General features: G+C 43.5%; 1 protein-coding gene across 2 annotated transcripts in view; it reads left to right on the forward strand.

The window, feature by feature from the left end:
• LOC116956549 (scavenger receptor cysteine-rich domain-containing protein DMBT1-like) overlaps nucleotides 1-21,301 on the forward strand; it is a 113,771-nt gene that overhangs the window by 45,645 nt on the left and 46,825 nt on the right. The window contains exons 6-17 of one of the 2 annotated variants that reach the window (XM_032978242.2): nucleotides 1,326-1,370; nucleotides 3,459-3,497; nucleotides 3,709-3,753; nucleotides 6,278-6,580; nucleotides 7,314-7,616; nucleotides 10,776-10,820; nucleotides 11,201-11,494; nucleotides 12,685-12,990; nucleotides 15,405-15,449; nucleotides 15,644-15,943; nucleotides 18,479-18,784; nucleotides 19,819-19,863. In XM_032978242.2, coding sequence (XP_032834133.2) covers nucleotides 1,326-1,370; nucleotides 3,459-3,497; nucleotides 3,709-3,753; nucleotides 6,278-6,580; nucleotides 7,314-7,616; nucleotides 10,776-10,820; nucleotides 11,201-11,494; nucleotides 12,685-12,990; nucleotides 15,405-15,449; nucleotides 15,644-15,943; nucleotides 18,479-18,784; nucleotides 19,819-19,863 — 2,076 coding nt within the window. The remainder of the gene's footprint in view (nucleotides 1-1,325; nucleotides 1,371-3,458; nucleotides 3,498-3,708; nucleotides 3,754-6,277; nucleotides 6,581-7,313; nucleotides 7,617-10,775; nucleotides 10,821-11,200; nucleotides 11,495-12,684; nucleotides 12,991-15,404; nucleotides 15,450-15,643; nucleotides 15,944-18,478; nucleotides 18,785-19,818; nucleotides 19,864-21,301) is intronic. The other variant, XM_076054366.1, reaches the window with a different exon arrangement.

Here is a 21,301-nt window from a genome sequence, read left to right on the forward strand (position 1 = left end):
CGATTGTTGATAATTGGCGCTCTGATCTGAAAAAAGTCAAAGATGGCATGAATTCCCATGTTTCCTCTGTTGGCCATATCTTTCACTACTCACAACACGCTGGCCTCATTCCTGATATGCAGCTTCATAGCCTTCTGAATTTACCAACCTTGCAGCAGGAATTCAAATTCGACAATCTCCTAATTGGACCCCTTTAGAATAACTTCCTCCGTTAACTCCACCTCTGTTGTCAGAACATCCAGCCTTGTGGAAAAGCAAGAATTTGAAACCATTCGGCAACCTGCAGCTCTTGAAAAATTGAGGGTTTTTCTTTACAGAATTCGATAACAATTTCTCATTGTTATTTTGGTTGCTTTAGTGAATTTCCTCAGGGTTCTCTGGTTCCCAAGCCCAACATTTGGTGTTGACAGATTGTCAAGAATTTATGTACTTGTTAATTGTATACTTTTGTCTTTTATTTAAATCCATGTATTAATTCATATTGACTTGCTTATCTTTTACTATTTGTTATTCATGTAAATTTGCTGATCTGCCCCTACTGGACATCTGTGAAAAAGAGCTTCATAGCTCATCAGATTCTTTCAGGATAAATGATTATAATTCCACCACTAAAATATATATTTACAATGTAACTGGTATTGGCCAATACATCTCAATTATTAAAAATGTCCTGTTAAATTACTCAATAGAGGATTATACAGAGCAACATCGCCCTGACTGGCATGATTGACGTCAAAGAGTGTTGAGGCTCAGTGATCCTTTCCATTGCGTCTCACTCATATTCCAAGGAAACCCACATTGGCAGCTGCCCATGTGTGTGACAAGATAGCTGAGCACCGACCTGCAAGCGGGCATTAGTCGACTAGTATGATGTGATGATTGCTGTATAATCCTCATTGAGACATTTTTGAACGACGTTACGGTATCTTTAACATCTGCTGAGAGGCAGATGGCAGAGATTTGATGGTTAAGGCACTTGCAGTATTAACCAGGGCTGCCTGCCAGATTTCAACCGTGAACCTCTGTAATGAGCGGCGAATGCGCTATCACTGGGCTGCGTCACCAAAGTGGAGGATGATGATTGCAACTTTAACGGTGATTATGTTGTTATTATCATGTTTAGCTATCCATAAATAAGTGTCATTGAGGAAGATTCTCAGAACCCCTATGCCATTGATATAAGATGTACTAATAAAAATATATATTTTTTATTATTTTTATTGTTTCCCTTCTACGTGACTTTACCGAAAGAACCAAGAATATGAATCCCTGCAGTCACGAAAGCTTTAAATCAAAATTTAATTCATGTTTATTTTATCTTTCAGCTAGGGCAGCTTTAAGTACAACAACATCTACAACTGATTCAACAAGTGAGTACACTTTCAGTAAATGTGCTTATCACCGAGCATGGTTTTTAAACATAACATAAAAAATATATTTAAACATTTTTTAATTAAGTAAAACAAAAACTTACACTCGCATGCTGCGAGTCCTCGCTCAACGCCGCGGTTGCGTTCCTAAAAATTGCTGCTTAAAGCAAATTCGCGTTAAGCAAGAGTAATTGTCCCCTGGGGAATAACGGTGATGGTAGGGGGAGCCATTCCAATACGGTATTTGAATTATTTTTTATATTACAGTCCACTGTTGTACATGTTTTTTTACGTGTTGTGTTTATATATTTATATAAATATGCTATGTGTGACAGTAATTGATTTAAACATAAAGTGTGTGAGAGATATGGCGAGTGAAAAAGAGAGAGAGAGATGTGACGATGCGCATGCAAAGATGCCAAAACAAAGCCTGAGGAGGAAGAGGATGGCATGCCATGTATCACAGCGCGTATGAGTTCTACAGTACCAATACTACGGTACTACGCTACCAGCTTCCAGCATCACAGAACAACGCTGCCAACACCCACGCCGCTCAGAAAATTAGTCCATCACATGCTAGAGTCGCGTTATAGTGAGTAGTCTGTCACGTGCTAGACTCCCGTTGTAGTGGGTAGTCCGTCACGTGCTAGACTCCCGTTGTAGTGGGTAGTCCGTCTGTGACCCGTGCCCACTGTGTCTTGATATGTCCTTGCTGTGCTCGTTATCGAGGACACATTGCGGCCATTAATACATTATAAAATAAAGTTGTAATAGTACTCTGCGCTGTTTTGGTTCTGTTGCGTGATCCTCCTTCTCGTCAACTGTGATACGACTCGTAGCTAACACTGGCTACGTGCACCCAATGAATTTCTGGACGAGGGTCCAAAATTAGATGTTTCTTTGTCCGGCTCGCAGCTCACAGGTACGCCAACGGACCTGTAATATCGATGTGCTGGTGTCACGATTGGCCCCCCGATAAACATCTCCCTCTCTTCAAAATCATCCTGCGGTGGTCACGTGATTCTGGCAATTGAGTCAGGTGCCTGCCTATTCTGAGGTGTTGATGAAGGGCGTGGCCTAACATACTCCCCATTTATCCTAAGCCAATCGTAACCCAGAAACATTCACACGGTTTAATAACCATATTGTAGTGCGAATATACGCACCATTTATTAATAACATAACCACAATCGTCACACTAAACTTGCGTTATAGCGAGTAGTCTGCCACGTGCTAGACTTGTAGTGTAGTGAGTACACCGTCACGTGCTAGACTCACGTTGTAGTGAGTACACCGTCACGTGCTAGACTCGCGTTGTCCTGAGCAGCACGTCACGCGCGAGACTCGCATTATAGTGAGTAGTCCGTCAGCGATAATGCACTACGTGAGGATTCACGCAATCCTGTTTGGTGACCTCGGCTGCCTTCTGTGGCGAACTTCTGAAAGACATATAATCTTAGAGTAGACAAGGTTTGTTACGGACAGTCTGATAATTTGGGTGGCAGTGTTCATTAGTTCTTAGATCCGGTGGTATTGTTCAACATGCTAGTATGACGATGTTTATACTGGTAGAAACCTCCTGGTTACACCAGCCCACAGGGGATTATTTCGTCCGTCCGTCCGTCGTGCATCCAAAAATAAGAGGGATAGGGCTGGCTGGAGAGGGGAGGGTGGGGAGGGGCTGGGTGGGGAGGGTGGGGAGGGTGGGGAGGGGCTGGGTGGGGAGGGTGGGGAGGGGCTGGGTGGCGAGGGTGGGGCTGGGTGGAGGGTGGAAGGGGTGGGGCTGGGTGGGGAGGGGCTGGTCACCCCGTGGTGCCCTTATAAAACTCAACGTTTAACCTACTTACGCCGGCTTGTGCCCGCCCTCACAGTCGGCCATATTTGCGGAATACACCACGACGCCGTTGACCCTCGCCACTGACCGAGCAACCCAACGTTCCTACCAGCTCCCTCTGCAGGAATGTGTTTGCTGGCTCCTTGGCATTCTGGGCCCATCTGGATCTTGTGCTCAGAAACTATGATAAAAAAAATGCATCTTTATACATCAACTTTACAACATAAACTAATAGCAGATCTGACTGTTTTCAGCTTCCACAACTCCAGTGACAACGGACACTATTCAAACAAGTGAGTTATTTGTTAAAATGTTATTCTCTCTATTTGAACATATACACATTTTGCCATGTAATTACATTCACTAAGTAATCGTATTGTTGGTTGTAGATATGTTTTTACACTTTTCTGCGTGTTTTAACCATTAATAAAGCGAATTCGATAATCACCGTTTATAATAAAACAGTGAACTCTATTGAATTCACATTCGTGTTTGCTTCTTCAGCACCTGCAACGACTGCTTACCCATGGATTATAACAAATTCATCGAGTAAGTGTTTTACACTCTATTTTGATCATCACTTCTCTGATTGTTAATCAACTTAATTAAAGAGAAACAACAGTTAATCCCCATGTCAAATATTATATTTTTGTTGATATTTTTAAAATGAAAACATTCATTTGTATTATTATATTATATTGCACTGCTTTTCAAAGTCACTTTAAGATGTTTTCTTGTTCATGTTTTTGTTTTTTTATTTGTTGCTGTTGCACCCGATTCAAGAGCCGAATGGCTCACAGGGCTATACCAAATAAATTAAACCATGAAACTAAACTATGAAAATAAGGTTGAAACGTATTAATGCATCAGGTCTGTCCACCCATCTGTCTGTTTGCCCTTAACACAGGGGCATAACTCTCATAAAGATGATCAACATAAACGAAACTCATAAAGTTGTGCAACTAATAGTTGCGTACCCAACAGAAAACCAGCCGCATTGACCACAGGGGTTGGCAGGGACATCCCGGGCCAAACCGTGTTGTTTCAATACAGCCTACGGACGGACTGCTTCCTGCCTGTCTGGCACTGGAACAACCGTAACTTTTTCTGTTTAGGACAATCACAATTGGGAACACGCTACAGAAGACATGCACGTGGGGCAGGTGCTGTTAGCGAGCAACTAGACTCCTAGCGTAGTTAGTAGTCCGTCACCCGCCAGACTTGCGGTGTAGCGGGCTTGGTTCGTGTTAAGCAATAAACCTTCCATAAAAGAAAAAAAACGCATTAAAGTGAAAACACTTTAACGTATTGCGCCAATGACACAACACTTTGTGAAATTAGAGCCTCGTACCACATCGACCATCAATATTGACTTCAATCAGTGCACAGGTGCACTATCATCATAGTTTGTGCAACAACGACATGCGGTTGAGCCAAAGTAAAATTGGAGGCCATCGCCAAATTGAAGGCAATGCGCAAGTTAATTTCTGCCGGTGGCTCCGCTACCCCTTTCTGACTGTAAATATGATCGGGGTAATGCTCGACAAGCATCTCAGTTTAAACCCCAGCCGTGTTACAAACATCTGCCGTGACTGCATCTACCACATCTGGGTGCTCCATTATGTTAGATCCATACTGGATAACGTGCTACGGTGGCAAGATGTTATCTCCCTCGCCTGGTATGCAGGAAGTCATCGGTTCGATCCCAAGGCTGAAGCCTATATATTTGGAGTTTGCATGTTCTCCCCGTGGTCAAGTGGATTTTTCTCCGGGTCCTCCAATTTTTCTCTCCACATTTTGAAACATGCATTTCGAGTATTTTGCTGCGATAAGTTGCCACCTGATAAGCCACTTCATTGAGTTATCACTTGTGGACAGGTCACATCTGAAAGAGAGCTACACAGTCCAAACAGCCTAACCAGGCCTCACGTTGTGACAGTTCCAATAGACTCCTCATATGGCTTCATTGGCTGCCGATTCTGAAATGTATTCAGGTAAAAGGCTGCATCCATAACTTACCAGGCTCTGCAGAACAGTCGACTGTCTCTCTGAACAGCTCATGGTTCACAATTCCGATCAAACGTCTGCAATTATCCAGCGAATCATTGCTCCTGATTCCACCTACCAGAGCCATAATGGCCAGCGGAGCATTCTATAATGCTCTGCCTGATAATATTCGATCTCATGCCATCTTATGAAATGTAAATAAATAAACATTAAACATTTAAAACGTCGTTGTTTTGCGTAGCGTTCGGGACTCGGACCAAGTCACCGGCTGCCTCTCTAATCCAGCATCGCCACAGGCCTCGGCCTCGTGACATCGCCTCTGAGATATGGCGCTGGACAAATACATTTGCTTCTATTTGTTGTTTGGAATTACACTGAACAATGAGGAACAGAGCAATGAACACAAATTAGATACTTCATATTGATTGTTAAAGAAAGCAAATGGGCTTGCGAAGGACACATTATAGCTAGAATGGAGTTATGGCCAATGGACACGACTGGCGACAGAATGGCAGCTGAAGAAGCAAGCATTCTCGAGAGGATGACCATTGCAGAGACAAAGCGATGCAATCAGCTGATGTGTGAGAGTGAAATGGATCGTGGCATCATGGTATCATGAATTATAGCAATGCTATAGGAAGGCCTTCTGGTGGCTGTTCACGTAGTCTGCAGTTATTTTTTAGGAGGGAGTGCTGTTGCCATGTATTTCCCGATTGCATCATTATTGTGTATAATAGCAGATCACTTAACACGGTAGTAGAGGCTTTCCTAAAAAGTGCCACGTTAAGTGAAAACAATTTCCCCACAAATAATGTAACGATAAAGGTTGGAGAGATATGATGTACTACGTACACATGTAGGATTGATAATGAATGATGGTGATGATATGTAACATTTGGTTGCTATAGCTTATTGAGTACCATGCATTGTTTCCCAATTTCGTTGACACAACTATTCATTTGGACGTGGTTGTAGTTTAGATTTTTAGGTTTAATTTCTTTTCGCATGAACTCCAAATTGTTATATTGTAAATCACAACGCGTGATCGTGTTGTTTGTCTTCACAGATGCGGCCCTGCGCCTGGTCGACAGGCAGTACAGCTGCCAGGGACGGGTGGAGATACTTCAGAATGGCACATGGGAGAGCGTATGCTTCTATTACCCATCCATTAGCTATGCTGTGTGCCAGGAGTTGGGTTGTGGCCAATCAATAAATTACAATTATTACTATGTGGAATGGTATAATACCGCGTGGACCGCCTCATGCACTGGATTAGAGAAATCAATGTCCCAGTGCACGCTGTCACGACAAAACCAGTACTGTAGTGGTGGATACTGGGACCCAACAAAGAGCTACGTTTCATGTTCAGGTACTGTGCCTTACAAAATATATTTTAACCGAATCAAAGTAAAGCAATGCAATGGTGTTCATTGTTCACAGCGGTGGCTCACGGCCCCACTTAGAGCTTGGGGAAAAAAAGTTTTCTCCACTACATGTTGCGTATAGAACCATGTGTTGCCCTAATCAGACATCATGCATGTGTGGATTAACCCATATACGTGTGGTTTAACATGCAAACATACATGCTTTGATTATGCATATTTTACAAACGCGATGTGTGATTAAAGCAGACTTAATGATACCTTGCAATACGTGTCTATTTGGTGTTTGAATATTTTAACACCTTCGGTATTATTGCAGGAAAGAATACGGCCTATTTTTTATCGTATTTCTTCCATCTTGCTATTAAATATTTGCGCACGTTAATTGCAAGTGCAAAGCCTGAGGCGGAGATTCTGCGTCCTAACTGGAGCCATGAACCCCATCCACAAGGGATGCCAGGCTGTGTTTGATGAAATTACCCAAAAGAGTTCAAATTAGCCCAGTTTGAATGCAGCCTAAAGTGGAATAATGCGTAGTAAAGAGTTTCAGTTTCAATAGCAGAATATTGAAAATCATAGAATGGCCAACATTTGGATCCTGGCTTATGGGCTGCAATGGATTAACGAAGAGTCAATTTAGATTCGTACTGTGTGCGTGGATGCGTTCTTGTGGGATGTTTAATGCTCACGTTTCACGGTTACTTTCATTTTGATCTGCAGCTGCAGGGCTCCGTCTGGTTGGAGGTGCCAATCGCTGTGAGGGCCGCATGGAAGTCTACAAGAATGGCGTTTGGGGAGAGCTCTGCAGCTCCACTGTGAACAGAGACATCGCAGACGGCATTTGCCGTCTGCTGGGCTGTGGCTGGAGCCTTGCTTATGGTAGTAACGTGTCGGCATTTGGACTCGGACAGGGAACCATCTTCCCAGACAACCTATCCTCACCTGGCAACAGAATATATGATAACCTCGTATACGGAACTAACAATTGCAGCCTTTCACAGACAGCTGCCATCATTTGTGAAGGTGAGCAATGATTTGTTTTTTTTTATTTTATCAATTTTAAGTACACATTTAGCCTACATTTCCTTACCCCAATCTATCAAATATTTCCAAATTGTATCTGCCATTACCCAAATAATCTCTGCCACTTTCCATTGACACATTCTGCTTTGTTGTGTTTATATTTTTTTTGGTTTAATCGCTGCTTTATCTTAACATTAAATCGTGTTGCCCTCAACTTGGCACCGATCTTTAATTGTAATCTCCTCTTGCTTCTCGTATGTATGTTGAACGTCCGGCCGTGCTAATTGTAACTGCGGGGTTATACAACGTTTCAGTGTTTTCTTTCCACTTGTTTATCACACCGTTTCGTTCTGTGAGATGCTCTCCATCGTTGCTCATGGTATTGTTTTGATGGCGCATGCTTGGAATTAACCTGACAGAGAGGAAGAGTTTATAGAACGTATACTAATAAATAACATAATATTGACCGTCAAGGAAAGTAAGTTGCACTTGGGCAGGACATGCTACTAAAATGAATGGTGGCTTTTCAAATGAAAAGTATATTTGGTATCTCTCCATTCTCATAGCACAGTGTTATCGCGAAGGTGCTATGCTTCACGTAGCGTGCAATAGTTTTACAGCCGGTAGTGATGGTGCTATGCGTTTCCTGATTGCATAATGAATGGGTCATTTGTCAAATTTGGATGACGACTCCAGCACACAATGACCTACTCTTTTTCGAATGTCACAGGTTCTGCAAGCTTCACTGTAAAGCAGATGGTGTGTATAAGTTGGTTAATATACCCACTATATTAACCAGGGTGCCTCAATATTTGACCGATAAACTGCAGCTTTATAATTACTCCAGGGGTGTGAGTTCCTCACATACCGAGCCACACTTTCAGCAAAAGTTTCAGAGCTCGGGCTTGACACCTTTATTTGCCACAGAACGGGCAGAACCGATTATTTTATTTTTCATCAACTCCAATATCCCTCTATTCCTACAAAACAATCAAGATATCTACATAGCGACATCGTCCTCTTCCTTCCACGATATTTAGCATCACGACCACTTCCTTAAATCACACCAACATAATATCCTATAGCAATGCATTTTATATATTTTCACAGAATCCGCATATCTGCATAGTGATAACAATAATTATCTTGAATCTGCGTCATGACTATAATACTTTCGCTACACAACACCAAAGTAATTTACTGGATCGTATTGCGCAGCCATAAACAACACTGCCTAAGGCACAAGCGTGTCTCGCTAAACGAGCGAGATATGTTAAGCGAAATTTGATCAGTAAGCGAAAACTCGTTAAATGATCGTTTTCCCATTGACTCACTCCCACGTTAAAAGCGGCGTTACCTTTCAATTCTAACATTGTCCACCATTGAACAACTTTTTTTTAACAAGATAAATACAAATGACTGTATAGTTGTAAAATAAAGTAATAACTCATCAAATGTCACACCGCACATGAAGAACCACATTGCAAGATCCCGTATATAGCCTATGACATCACCTCCTGTCTCTCCACTCACACAGACCTTTCGCGCCCTCTCTTAACCTCCCCCCGAGACAAAGATCCCCTGCGTAGCCTTAATAGACTGTTGGGTCAAGTGCTGTTAGCGAGCACCTACGCCTTTGTCTCACGAGTGGCGATGTTTACACACCGCACCAAGTACACATTTAAGTGGGTCCTGGGAGAGCTCTAGGACAGGTTCGGATAATCGTCATTGGTGTTGGCCGTGAGCGGGAATCGAATTCGGTTGGACCGGGGCTTGGAGTGCCACGCGCTAACCGTTGCGCCACCCATCCATTAGGGTTCGACCACAAGGCCCTCACCTGCCACCCACCCCACACCGCACCCACCCCAGACACGCGTTTCACGCATCCCAGCACAAATGCGAAGCAAATACAGTATCTGGGGGGCTGTGGTTGAGGGCCGTGGTGCGCCTCCTGCCGCCACACGAGGCTTTTGATAGATCAGTTTCCGCTCGTTACATTCATTGAAAATTACTCGTTCTGGCGAATTCTCGTAAAAAAAAGAATGCTCTTGCAGCGAGAATGGCTTGCATTAGCATTGACTTCACGATGGTCACTCAAAACAATTCCCCCGTGAACAGTAAAATATTTTGCAATGATACCCTGCACCAAATATAACTACCTACGCCTGTCCTTTGGGCCCAAATATCAATGTTTTTCTTGAGAGATGGCCACGCTTCTCTCCACAAGGTTGTTGCAACTCAAATCAGTCTCATCTGGTTCCAGGCTCAATCCCCCCCCCCCCCCCCCCCCATTGTTATGCTCTTCACGGGGTAGGGGGGGAATATCTCAATGCAGGTCATACCACTTTAAAGTTTAGTGGTGTAGTTTAAAAATAAATATATATTCCCGTGTCTTGTATTCCTCGTTCAACGCGGTAGACGCGTTCCTGAAAAGTGCCGTGTTCAGCGAAAACAATTTCCTCCCATGAATAATTCAATGACAATGACGTTTGGCGAGATTCGACGTAGTTCGCACACACTGAGATGGCCGTACAATTAACCGAGGGTAGGCTGCCACTGCATTACTGTATCATTCCGCATGCTATTTGACTTCAAGGCTCAGCCGTGCGGCTCAAGAAAGTAGTCCGTTGTCAACCACTCAGAAACTGCGCTATCACGGTGCACATTCCACGTTATGGTGGGAACGTTCCGAATTATCACGGTGCACATTCCACGTTATAACGGGCGTGTTCCACACTATAGCAGTGCACATTTCACGTTATAACAGGCACGTTCCGTACTATAACGGGGCGCGTTCGGCGTTGTGTGAAAAGTGTTCCTGAATGGAAGAACCGCGTTATAGCAGAAATGAACACGACGGGTTAAGCGAGGACTTTACCTAAAAAAAGATTCCTCTAGTAGAGTTGTTCTTCTATTTACTGTTGAGCTGAACAAATTGTGGTTGGTGTGTTAGACGCGCGTACACCATGTGGCAATTGATGTGTTTGACTTTGTCGGGTAGTGGAGGGACTTAACCACGCAGATTTGGTCAGATAATTGCATGGCCTAACCCAAAATAAAATTCTGAATCATGAATGTTGGCTGTGAAACCTTTTCTGTTTAGTTACGTTGGAATTGCATGGTGTAAAATGTAATCCTTCAACTTGTTGTTTTCAACAGCATCCGGGAACAGAAACCAATCGCTGATCATAACTGGACCAACGAGTAAGTTCAACTGGCAGGGGGCGAGCAGTGAGTTCGTGTGGGTAGGTGAAGGGAACAGATCTTGTCTCACCTTTCGTTGTGTTGTACCCTCTAATCATGAAAACTACTTCACCTTTAAGTTAACGCATGTTCACGTTATCTTAAATTTCACAATTCCCATGTGCTACATGAGGTGTGCTACATAGAGAGTGAAGTCTTGTTGGGGGACGAAGTTGGTCATGTAATGATGACCGTAAATATCATTTGTCTTGTGTTGCGGGCTAATGGAGTAATATTCGTTATAACAAACACATTTTATGGATAGATACAATGAGATCCTTGTCTACTCCTATTTGTTTCATATGCAAATATGCGTGTGTTTTATGTGTGTGTTTATTTAGATGATATGATTCATCTGGTTGACCGTGAAATGGAATGTCAAGGTCGCGTGGAGATATTTAACAATGGAGAATGGGGAACAATATGCAGAAGCACTTCCTACATGGGCAACGTTGCCTGCCGTGAATTGGGATGTGGATATGAAATATCATCCACACGTTACAACACTCCGCTACCAGTGCCCACGTTGAGTGTTCAGTGCGACATTGCTGCAAATAATATATCGGAATGCAATGTGACACCAAGAAATAAGTATGACTGTTTACAGGAAGGATATTACTACACTCTTTGCTCAGGTATGTATCGTCCAAAATGTAAAAATGATTCAATTCATATAATTGAGTAGATGCATTAAAAACTATCAAACACTATCAGCTATCACTAAAATATACAGAACTGTCTTTGTATATAAACAGTAATTGTTCAACGCAGTAGATGCGTTCTTCAAAAGTACCACATTTCGCGAAAATTGCTTTGAGCAAAAACAATCTGCCCATTAAAAATGTAACGATAAAGCGTGTTGAGATATGATGAATGCACGCACAGTGAGATGGACAGCCACCGAGTGTGCAGAAGGGAAGAGGTTGAAAGGTTGTGGAAGGTTCGAGAAGGAGGGCAGAGCTTGCAGAGTGGCGGGAGTTGTGGTGGGGACCGGGTATGAGAGTGGGGGGTGAGCAGGGAAGGTTCTGTAATCAAGGCGGGGTTAAGGAAACATAAAACAACGGGTAGAACGATGGTGTGGGTCACTGGGAGTCGGGTTTGCTGACTAAGAGTGATAGCTGGGGTAGTGGGTCTACCCACGGTGCAAGGATCAGTCTTGTAGGTTGAAAGGTTGTGGAAGGTTCGAGAAGGAGGGCAGAGCTTGCAGAGTGGCGGGAGTTGTGGTGGGGACCGGGTATGATAGTTGGGGGTGAGCAGGGAAGGTTCTGTAATCAAGGTGGGGTTAAGAAAACATAAAACAACGGGTAGAACGATGGTTTGGGTCACTGGGAGTTGGGTTTGCTGACTAAGAGTGATAGCTGGGGTAGTGGGTCTACCCACGGTGCAAGGATCAGTCTTGTAGGTTGAAAGGTTGTGGAAGGTTCGAGAAGGAGGGCAGAGCTTGCAGAGTGGCGGGAGTTGTGGTGGGGACCGGGTATGAGAGTGGGGGGTGAGCAGGGAAGGTTCTGTAATCAAGGCGGGGTTAAGGAAACATAAAACAACGGGTAGAACGATGGTGTGGGTCACTGGGAGTCGGGTTTGCTGACTAAGAGTGATAGCTGGGGTAGTGGGTCTACCCACGGTGCAAAGATCAGTATTGTTCCATTGTGTGAACCCTGAGAGACTGTGTGCCATCTGGACTCATTAAATAGACTATGGGGAGGGGAGGTGATTACACGTCAGCTTGGACGTACACACAGAGCGGCTGGGAGGGGAATTACGACTGCACTGTTATTGCAAAAAAGCTATGAAATTACTTAACATTATCATGTCTTGTCTATTTCAGCGAAAGGACTCCGTCTTGTGGGTGGAACAAATCGCTGTGAGGGCCGGGTGGCGATTTCGAGAAATGGTGTTTGGAATGAAATCTGTGATTCAACTGTCGACACTCAAGATGCAGACATGATTTGCCATCTGCTCGACTGCGGTTGGAGTGTAGCTCGTGGAATGATGTCGCAGTTTGGTGTTGGAGCTGGAACAATATTGCCTGATAATTTAGTTTGCTCGCCTTATCCGAATCAAATATTTGACTGCTTGCAGATTGGGACAAATAATTGCAGCCAACTTCAAACAGCAGCAATAATCTGCGAGGGTATGCTGTCCTTGATCTTACGTGATTTTTATCGTAAATAACTGGTAAACACTTTAGTTATTCAGTTTGGTTTCTGCTGCAGCAAGATCGTGATGTTCACCACATACAGCGAGTGTAGCGATCCACGGAATTGTCACAATTCACGGTTTGTGAGTCAACTCAATAATGCATTGTTTGGTCTCATGTTTGCAGCCACTTTTGCGCTGTTTGTTGTTTTCTCTCGTGTTAGTACAGCTACATTAACCTCATATAACACTAACTCTACAGCATTTAAAATGCATGATAACTTCCGTAATTTATAATGAATGACGCATTGCACTGCACTATTTTGCACCGTATTCTTGGTTCTTTCGGTAAAGTCACGAAGAATGGGGATAAAATAATAATAAAAATAAAATAAAAAAATAAAAATTATCACGACGTTTCGGAGGCAACACAAGCTTCCGTCTTCAGGTGGGACAGTCACAGCAAGATCGCTAATCAAGTGGGGAGGCTCTGAGAGCCTCGAGCTTAAATACAGGTTAAAGGGGGGGGAGGGCGAGGCCAAGTGGGGGACATTAATAGGGTGTGGGGCTAAGTTAATCATTATTTTGTTCTGTTGATGGTGTGGTACGTCCGGTGGACCACTGCACGGGGGCAGTGGGAAAATTGTTGATGGTGTGGTACGTCCACACGTACCACACCATTCTGTTGACGGTGGTCCACCGTCAACAGAACAAAAGAATGATCAACAGAACAAAATAATGATTAACTTAATTTTCCCACTGCCCCCGTGCAGTGGCCCACTGGACGTACCGCACCATCAACAGAACAAACGAATGATCAACAGAACAAAATAATGATTAACTTAATTTCCCACTGCCCCCGTGCAGTGGCCCACTGGACGTACCGCACCATCAACAGAACAAAATAATGATTAACTTAGCCCCACACCCCATCAATGTCCCCCACTTGGCCCCGCCCTCCTTCCCCCTCCCCCCTTTAACCTGTATTTAAGCTCGAGGCTCTCAGAGCCTCCCCACTTGATCAGCGATCTTGCTGTGACTGTCCCACCTAAAGACGGAAGCTTGTGTTGCCTCCGAAACGTCGTGAGAATTTTTATTATTATTTTTTTATCCCCATTCTACGTGGTGACTTTGCCGAAAGAACCAAGAAGATGAATCCATGCAGTCACGAAAGCTTTAAATCGATATTTTGCACCAATTACCATGCGCCCTACCACTGAAACAAACTGCCCCTATACATGAAGCCACATCCTTAACCTCCTTTAATTGTTCTCTTATAGCTCAACTTTTCCCTATCACCCAATCCCTTGCTATTACATCCCCATTCCCTTCCACTTCGTCCCGTCCCTCCCCTGCACTTATGTGACCCTCACGTGCCCTCTGTTACGGCCACTCATTCCTCCGCCCTTGCACGCCCTAGCCATCTAAATCACTTTGTTGTTACCGCTTTTAAACGATGTAAAGCACATTGAGCTAAGGCGCTTAATAATTATAAGATACGATTCGAAATTATTGAAACCGTATGGTATCTAAATCGATATTCTTTTTTCCAATTCCGAATCAGAACCATCATTCTCTTTGGTTCTTTTGGTAAAGTCACGTAGGTACAAAATAAAATATATCACGACGTTTTGATCGCAACACAAGCAGTCGTCCTCAGGCGGAAAAAAATATAATCCAGCAGTGGAACTGCTGAACTAACGAGAGAGCAGCTACAACAAGGCTATATATGTAGCCTTGTTGTAGCTGCTCTTGGGTCTTCTGTTCCCCCTGGTCGGCGGACCCATGGAGACCGCTCCCAACGCCTGTCTCGGGAAGCTGACACCTGCCATCCTGCACACGTGTCCCATCGTTCGCAGCTGCAGCCCAAATCATACCCACGACACTCGCCTGCCATGCCCTCTTTATGGACGTCTGAATCGCTTCTGAATTGCTTATCCTTGTTTTGTCACGAATTTCCCTAGCAGCCTTCTCAGACACCGGTGCTCAATTGCCAACAACTTGTTTTCGAGCTGCTTAGTCACGGTCCAGCTCTCGGACCCGTACGCTAACCCGGAAGGCATTCCCGCCTCAATTATTGATTAGCAGTGGGGGTTTTGTGCAGAATGTGGCTTTTAGCTTTTAGACCGAAAAACCGCGACCATGCATTTGTTGTAAAAGTATGAACACAAACTACATTGATGAGACCCATGAACTCTGCTGAATACAACCCTATTGACGTGGAGACGTAATTGGAACAAAATGTAAATATAATTATTAAAACACCTTCTTGCCCCTGCAATGCCTTTGCAGCCCATCATTTATCTATATTTGGCTGATTATCGGGTTAGGTTAAAGTGTATCTAATCTGGTCTGAGAATGATTTTTTGTGATAAATGTGATTCATTCACACATGTTATGACTTTTCAGCTTCAGGGACTGCAAACCCTCAAGTGATTGTCACCGAAACGGAAAGTAAGTCAAATAACATTTTTTATATTGAAATGTAAAGCTACACCTTGAGATATATAACTTGTTTAAAACACATCAGACAAACTGAATTTGTGTCTATGAATAAAATTAATAAACTATGTGTATACATGCCAATCCCTCTGATACTGATTATATTATAGCCTCACTGTTGCAACGTGTGATATTGTATTCTCCAGATGGAACAATTCGGCTTGTGGATCGTGAAATGAATTGCAGAGGCCGAGTAGAAATAAATAACAACGGCACCTGGGGCTCACTTTGTGACGCTGGCTGGACTTTAGGTGGTGCTGATGTTGTGTGCCGACAAATGCAATGTGGGAATGCTGTCGATAACCAGGCCTACTATGGCAAGGGCCCCAGCCCCAAGTGGACAGCCACGTGTGGGTCATTGGAAGATTCTCTCTTCAAGTGCACACTGACCGAAGGAAATCCAAACTCTTGCACTCGGATATCAGATGCCGGTGTTCAATGTACAGGTTTGCTATTTTGTACATTACTTTTTCCCCCAGTAACATATTTTTTGTTAAATGTCAGTGTTACATATTTGTTTACACGTTTAACAGTTCACAAAACCTCTTAAATAGGGCTTTTTTTAAATTTATGATGACGTAGAGTTGTGAGCAGGGCCGTCTATAGGGGAGTGCTGGGCCCAGGGAAAATCCCACTATGTGGGCCCCCCTGAGGTATTCAAACTAAACGACTAAATGGGAAGTATTACATCTGACATCGTGACGTCGATGCATGGGGCTCCCCAAAGCGTGGGGCCCGGCGCAGTCTCCTAGATTTGCCGTGCCCTAGAGACGGCCCAGTTTCTGGCCACAAGTTTTGTAGTTAATGCAGACATGAGTCCTTGTAAAAAAGTTTCAGTTTGGTGTTTTAACATCTTAACACCTGTATTGTTGCCAGAAAAAAGAGGAAAACCTATTGTCATATTTTGGTACTGGCAATGGAGGTCCCATCAAATGGGCATCTTATTGATTGGGTAATTACTAGGGTAATCAACATACATAGTGTGCAAGCACAATGCGCATTGCGCAGTACACATACATAATTTATGCACACCATGCGTGCACATCTGCTGTAGTAACTAATTGCCATGCGTTGTTCAAGTTATAAACGTTACTAATTAGCTATGTCGGGTGGAGGTGGGTGAACGACACATTTATATGTACGTGAGCTAACGGCAAAAATTGTATTGTAAACTGTTTCGGGTCTAACAGACTTGTGACAGAGATCACAGCTCCAGTCGTGCAGCATCTCCCACATGGTCTGTTTTGAAGCAGATCAACGCCTTCATCGTATCTTGACAGAACCACCTCATGCACCTAAATGCACCTGAAGTGTGTTATACGGAGGCACACACTTGAACTTGGAGGCAACACGTTTAATCTACAACCCCAACAGGGTACTACATAAACGTAACAACGGGATAATGATATAGGTGGTAAAACCACGGTTAACTGGACTACAACGGGGTAATGTACAAAACATGACTATTACATCGATTGACTTATTAATTTAAGGCAAAAAATAATTAACCTTTTGAGGAAGCTCATAAAAAAATATCTGCTGCATGTTGGAGTGCCTGGCGAGGCGATGTGGAGGCGTTGCTGCTGCACAGCAGGGACACCGTGACGCAGTCGCGGATCGGAATCAGAAAATGTTTTTAGACTGCAGGAAGCGTATGAGCTATGGAGCTCTTTTTCACAGATGTCCAGTAGCAGATGGATGAGGCAGCCTTTCGGGTAATGCTTCTTGTTCGATGACCTTGTGGCGCGTGCCGAAGTGAAATTTGTTTTCGTTAATCCAAAAGTGTCCATAGTTTGTCAATTACATTAACGCGAGATTTTGTCAAACAGAACGTGAGTCAAGGGATGCACCTCGACTCCAGGGACTCGCCTCTTCTCCCCCCAATTCCTTCCATCCCGTCGTCTCAACTCACTCGAGAGCTGAAGCCTTTCACTCCTCATGATTTCCCCTATAAACTGATTTGAGAAATCCAATAATCTCTTTAAAACATTCTGCGCCACATATCCTCCCCTTGTGTACAGCATCTTGGCATGCAGTCACGATTTTAATGTTTTTTTATTTGGCTATGTTTAACTTAATTTTCCTTTTTAGTGGCTGTCTTAATCCAATTTGTTAAAATTCATATTTAATCAAACTTGATTTGATGCTTTCGTGACTGCAGGAATTACTCTTTGGCTCTTTCGGTAAAGTCATGTATTTAATGTAAATGTTTTTCCATTACCGAATATTTCCTAATCTAGTCCCTGTCCTTACCAAAAATTGGATTATAAATCGTGTACATTAAACAATAATTATTAAGCGACATTCACCTTTTGACTTTGCCTTATTCACATTTTTACTAAATTGCTAAAGTTATATATGCGAAACTTAAACGTTTACCGGTGTATTCTGATTTGTTACACGGATGATATTCCCGTGTAGCTAGTTGCCTTGCTATTTTACACGGAGGGTCCGTGGTGGCGTGTGGCTCAGCAACAACACAAACAAGACATATTCTTTGGTTATTTCGGTAAAGTCACGTGACTTTAACAAAATAACCGAAGAATATGAATTCCTGCAGTCATGAAAGTTTTAAGACAAACAAGACAATTGAACATTGCAGAGAACGAGACCAGCAGCAGGGCCCTTGAGGAACACAGCACAACTAACAAACGAGGTGTTTAACGGTCGTATATAAAACACGCGAATGAAAATCAAACTGTGCAAATGTACTACGAGATCAAGAGGAGCCAGGGAGAGTTTGGTACAGGCGGAAGTAAAATATTGTGTAACTAAACTGTCTCCAGGGTGGTAAAATAGGCAATTATATTGCATGTGTCTCTATGGGTTGATTACATCTCCTAGTTAGAGAAATTAAAAAGAATTAAATTTAAGATACTCATTCTTTTCTCTGACTGAATGATACTGACTGGCACGTTCAGAGGTTGTATAGACCCAGACTTTATTGTAATTTCAAAGACATTCTCTTTCATATCCAACAGGTGCAGGACTGCGTCTCGTGAGTGGAAGGAACCGCTGCGAGGGACGGGTAGAAGTCCTCAAGAGCTCTGTGTGGAGCGGAGTGTGCAGCTCCGCGTTGGACACTCACGGCGCAGATACGATCTGCCGTCTTCTGGGCTGTGGGTGGAGTTTGTCTCACGGGAGCTTGACCCAGTTTATGAATACGCCCGCGAGAATCCTCTCGGACAACGTAGCGTGCGCAGCATTCCCAAACACTATATTTGACTGCCTTCAAACAGGGACACAAAATTGCAGCAATATGGAAACTGCCGCCGTAATTTGCGAAGGTGAGAACCAAATGCACTCAAATGAAAATAAAACAAACAAATTTAGCAATGGACATTCATTTGTTTCCTCCCTTAACACCTTACATCTTTCTTCAAAAATATCCTGAAGCAGAAAATTGTTGCTGGATACAACCACATTTGTGAATGAGATTTGTAACTTTGATCCTTACCCGTCCATCGATAGCTCAATGTAAATGTGCAATATAATTGAGGGACTACTGTGTGTTGTCTTGGTGTCGCCTGGGACTGCTGTTGTTCTTTTTGTGCCTTGCCCCAAGCTTGCATTTAGTATTTCAAAATCGGCAGGAATTGAAGTACTTACGTAGTTTGTACTTTATTATAATTTTTTTGTGACTTGTTTAGCTTTCCTATACTTTACACTCCCATCAGTTTATTTTATATTGTTATTGATGTAACTTGCTGACCCGCCCCTACTGGACATCTGTGAGAAAGCGCTTCATAGCTCATCAGATTCCTTCAATATACATAACGATTCTGAAATAAACATTGTTATGTAACTCTTGAAAAAGATTATGGTATTTACTCATTGACAAAAACAGATAGTCACAAGATAGCCGGTCTAAATCTGTCATATGTGAGAAGGCCGCTGCTAACACCTTGCTATAGATTACACAGCAAGCTGGTCCGTGGTTGCCTTGTGCTCTATAGGGACCACTGGCCCTGGAGGGTCCCCTTCAAATGTTTAAGATGAGATGTGGTGATGAAAGCTCCTTTGAGTTATCAATGCATTCATTAATGCTCTTCTTGCCTATCAGCAAAAAGATCCTGGGTTCGAATCTCAACTTGGGTGCCTTCTTGTGTGGAGATTGCATGTTCTCCCTCTGTTCTGCATGGGCTTCTCTGGTTTTCTCCCACAGCTAACAAAGCACAATGTCACTGATTTTGGGTGACCATGTTTATATGAATAGGTGTTTTGGAATAACCCTTTTAGAACTCAACATAATTACGATATTACATGGTGGTGTCTACACGTACATATTAATTCTCACACACGTGTTATGCTTCTTCGGCAGCTGCTGAACCTACAAGCCCACAATTGATCATAACTGCAAATATAGGTAAGTAATTTATTCTCAAATAAATAGCCACTTTTGAGCATTTTTTTTACCATGCCACGAACATTATGATTTAAATTACAAATCCGTACCTTACTATTTTTTTTTACAAATTGATAACGCAGTTAATCACCAGATTATTAGATGTGTGTGCTTTGTGGTCAGCGGTCTATCGGCCTGGAACACAACTACCTACTCACTCACCTACTCACCCACTCACTTACCTACTCACCCACTCGCTCACCCAGGCACCCACTCACCCACTCAGTTGTCCATCGGCCTTGAACTCGCATGCCGACTCACTTACTCACCCACCCACTCATCTACTCACCCACTCACCTACTCACCCATCCACTCACCCACTGACCCACTTCACTCACTTGCTCAGCAGTCCATCAGCCTGGAACACAACTACCCACACTCTCACCTACCCACCCAATCACTCACCTATTCACTCTACCACTCACTCACCTACTCACCCACCCACTCACCTACTCAGCGGTCCATCGGTCTGGAACTCACCTACTCACTCGTTCATCTACTCACCCATACACTCACCTACTCACACACCCACTCACCTACTTAGTGGTCTGTCGGCCTGGAACTGCGCGATGTTCGAGACTCTTTACAGACATTTATCCAGTTCAGTAGAAAATGCAATACACAATTGTTGAGTAGAGCTTACAATGTATGCATTTTGCACTCTTGTAATAACCTAAGCTATAAGAGTTGCGCGTTTATAAATGTACTTACTAAATTGAGTAATGCCAATCATAATTACTGGTGTTCTTCGCAACATACGTATACCACTATTTTTTATGCCTGTAAAAGGGAATCCACATGAGTCGTCCTAGTAAGGGAACTACTTTGTTCCATTCAACATGAACACGATCCCCGTGTAGCCTTAACGGACTGTTGGGGCAAGTGCTGTTAGCGAGCAGCGCCGATTAAGGCTGGGACGGCACACTAGGGGGTCGGTGGCCAGCACCATGCCCGGCCGCCTTTGTCTCCCTAGTGGCGATGTTTACTACACACTGCACCAGATATTCATTTTAGTCTGAATCGACCTATGGGAGGCCCACGACCAGTTTAGATAATCGCCACTCGTGTTGGTGGTGATGATGGTAGTTGTGGTGATTTGTAGTGATGGTGAAGGTGTTGGTGGTGGTGTTGATGGTGATGGTGGAAATCCCTCAGCAAAGGGAGAATGACCCTGTTGAGGCTGCGGTGCCTTAAATATGGAATAAGTAGTCACACCCTGTTAGTGGCTGGCTGAAGTGCTATCTGTTGAGGACGTACGGAAGGCGATCAAGCATCTGAGACCAGGAAAAGCGCTAGGCAGAGATGATCTTCCAAGCGGATTGCTGAGGGAGGGTGGCGTTTGTGTGCAGACTGCCCTATATGACATCATTATAACTGTCTGAACCACTGGACCAGTTCT

This window comes from Petromyzon marinus, chromosome 66, assembly GCF_048934315.1.
Source record: "Petromyzon marinus isolate PM22_M1 ecotype Great Lakes invasive population chromosome 66, UKy_Petmar_22M1.pri1.0, whole genome shotgun sequence".
NCBI classification, from domain to species: Eukaryota; Metazoa; Chordata; class Hyperoartia; order Petromyzontiformes; family Petromyzontidae; genus Petromyzon; species Petromyzon marinus.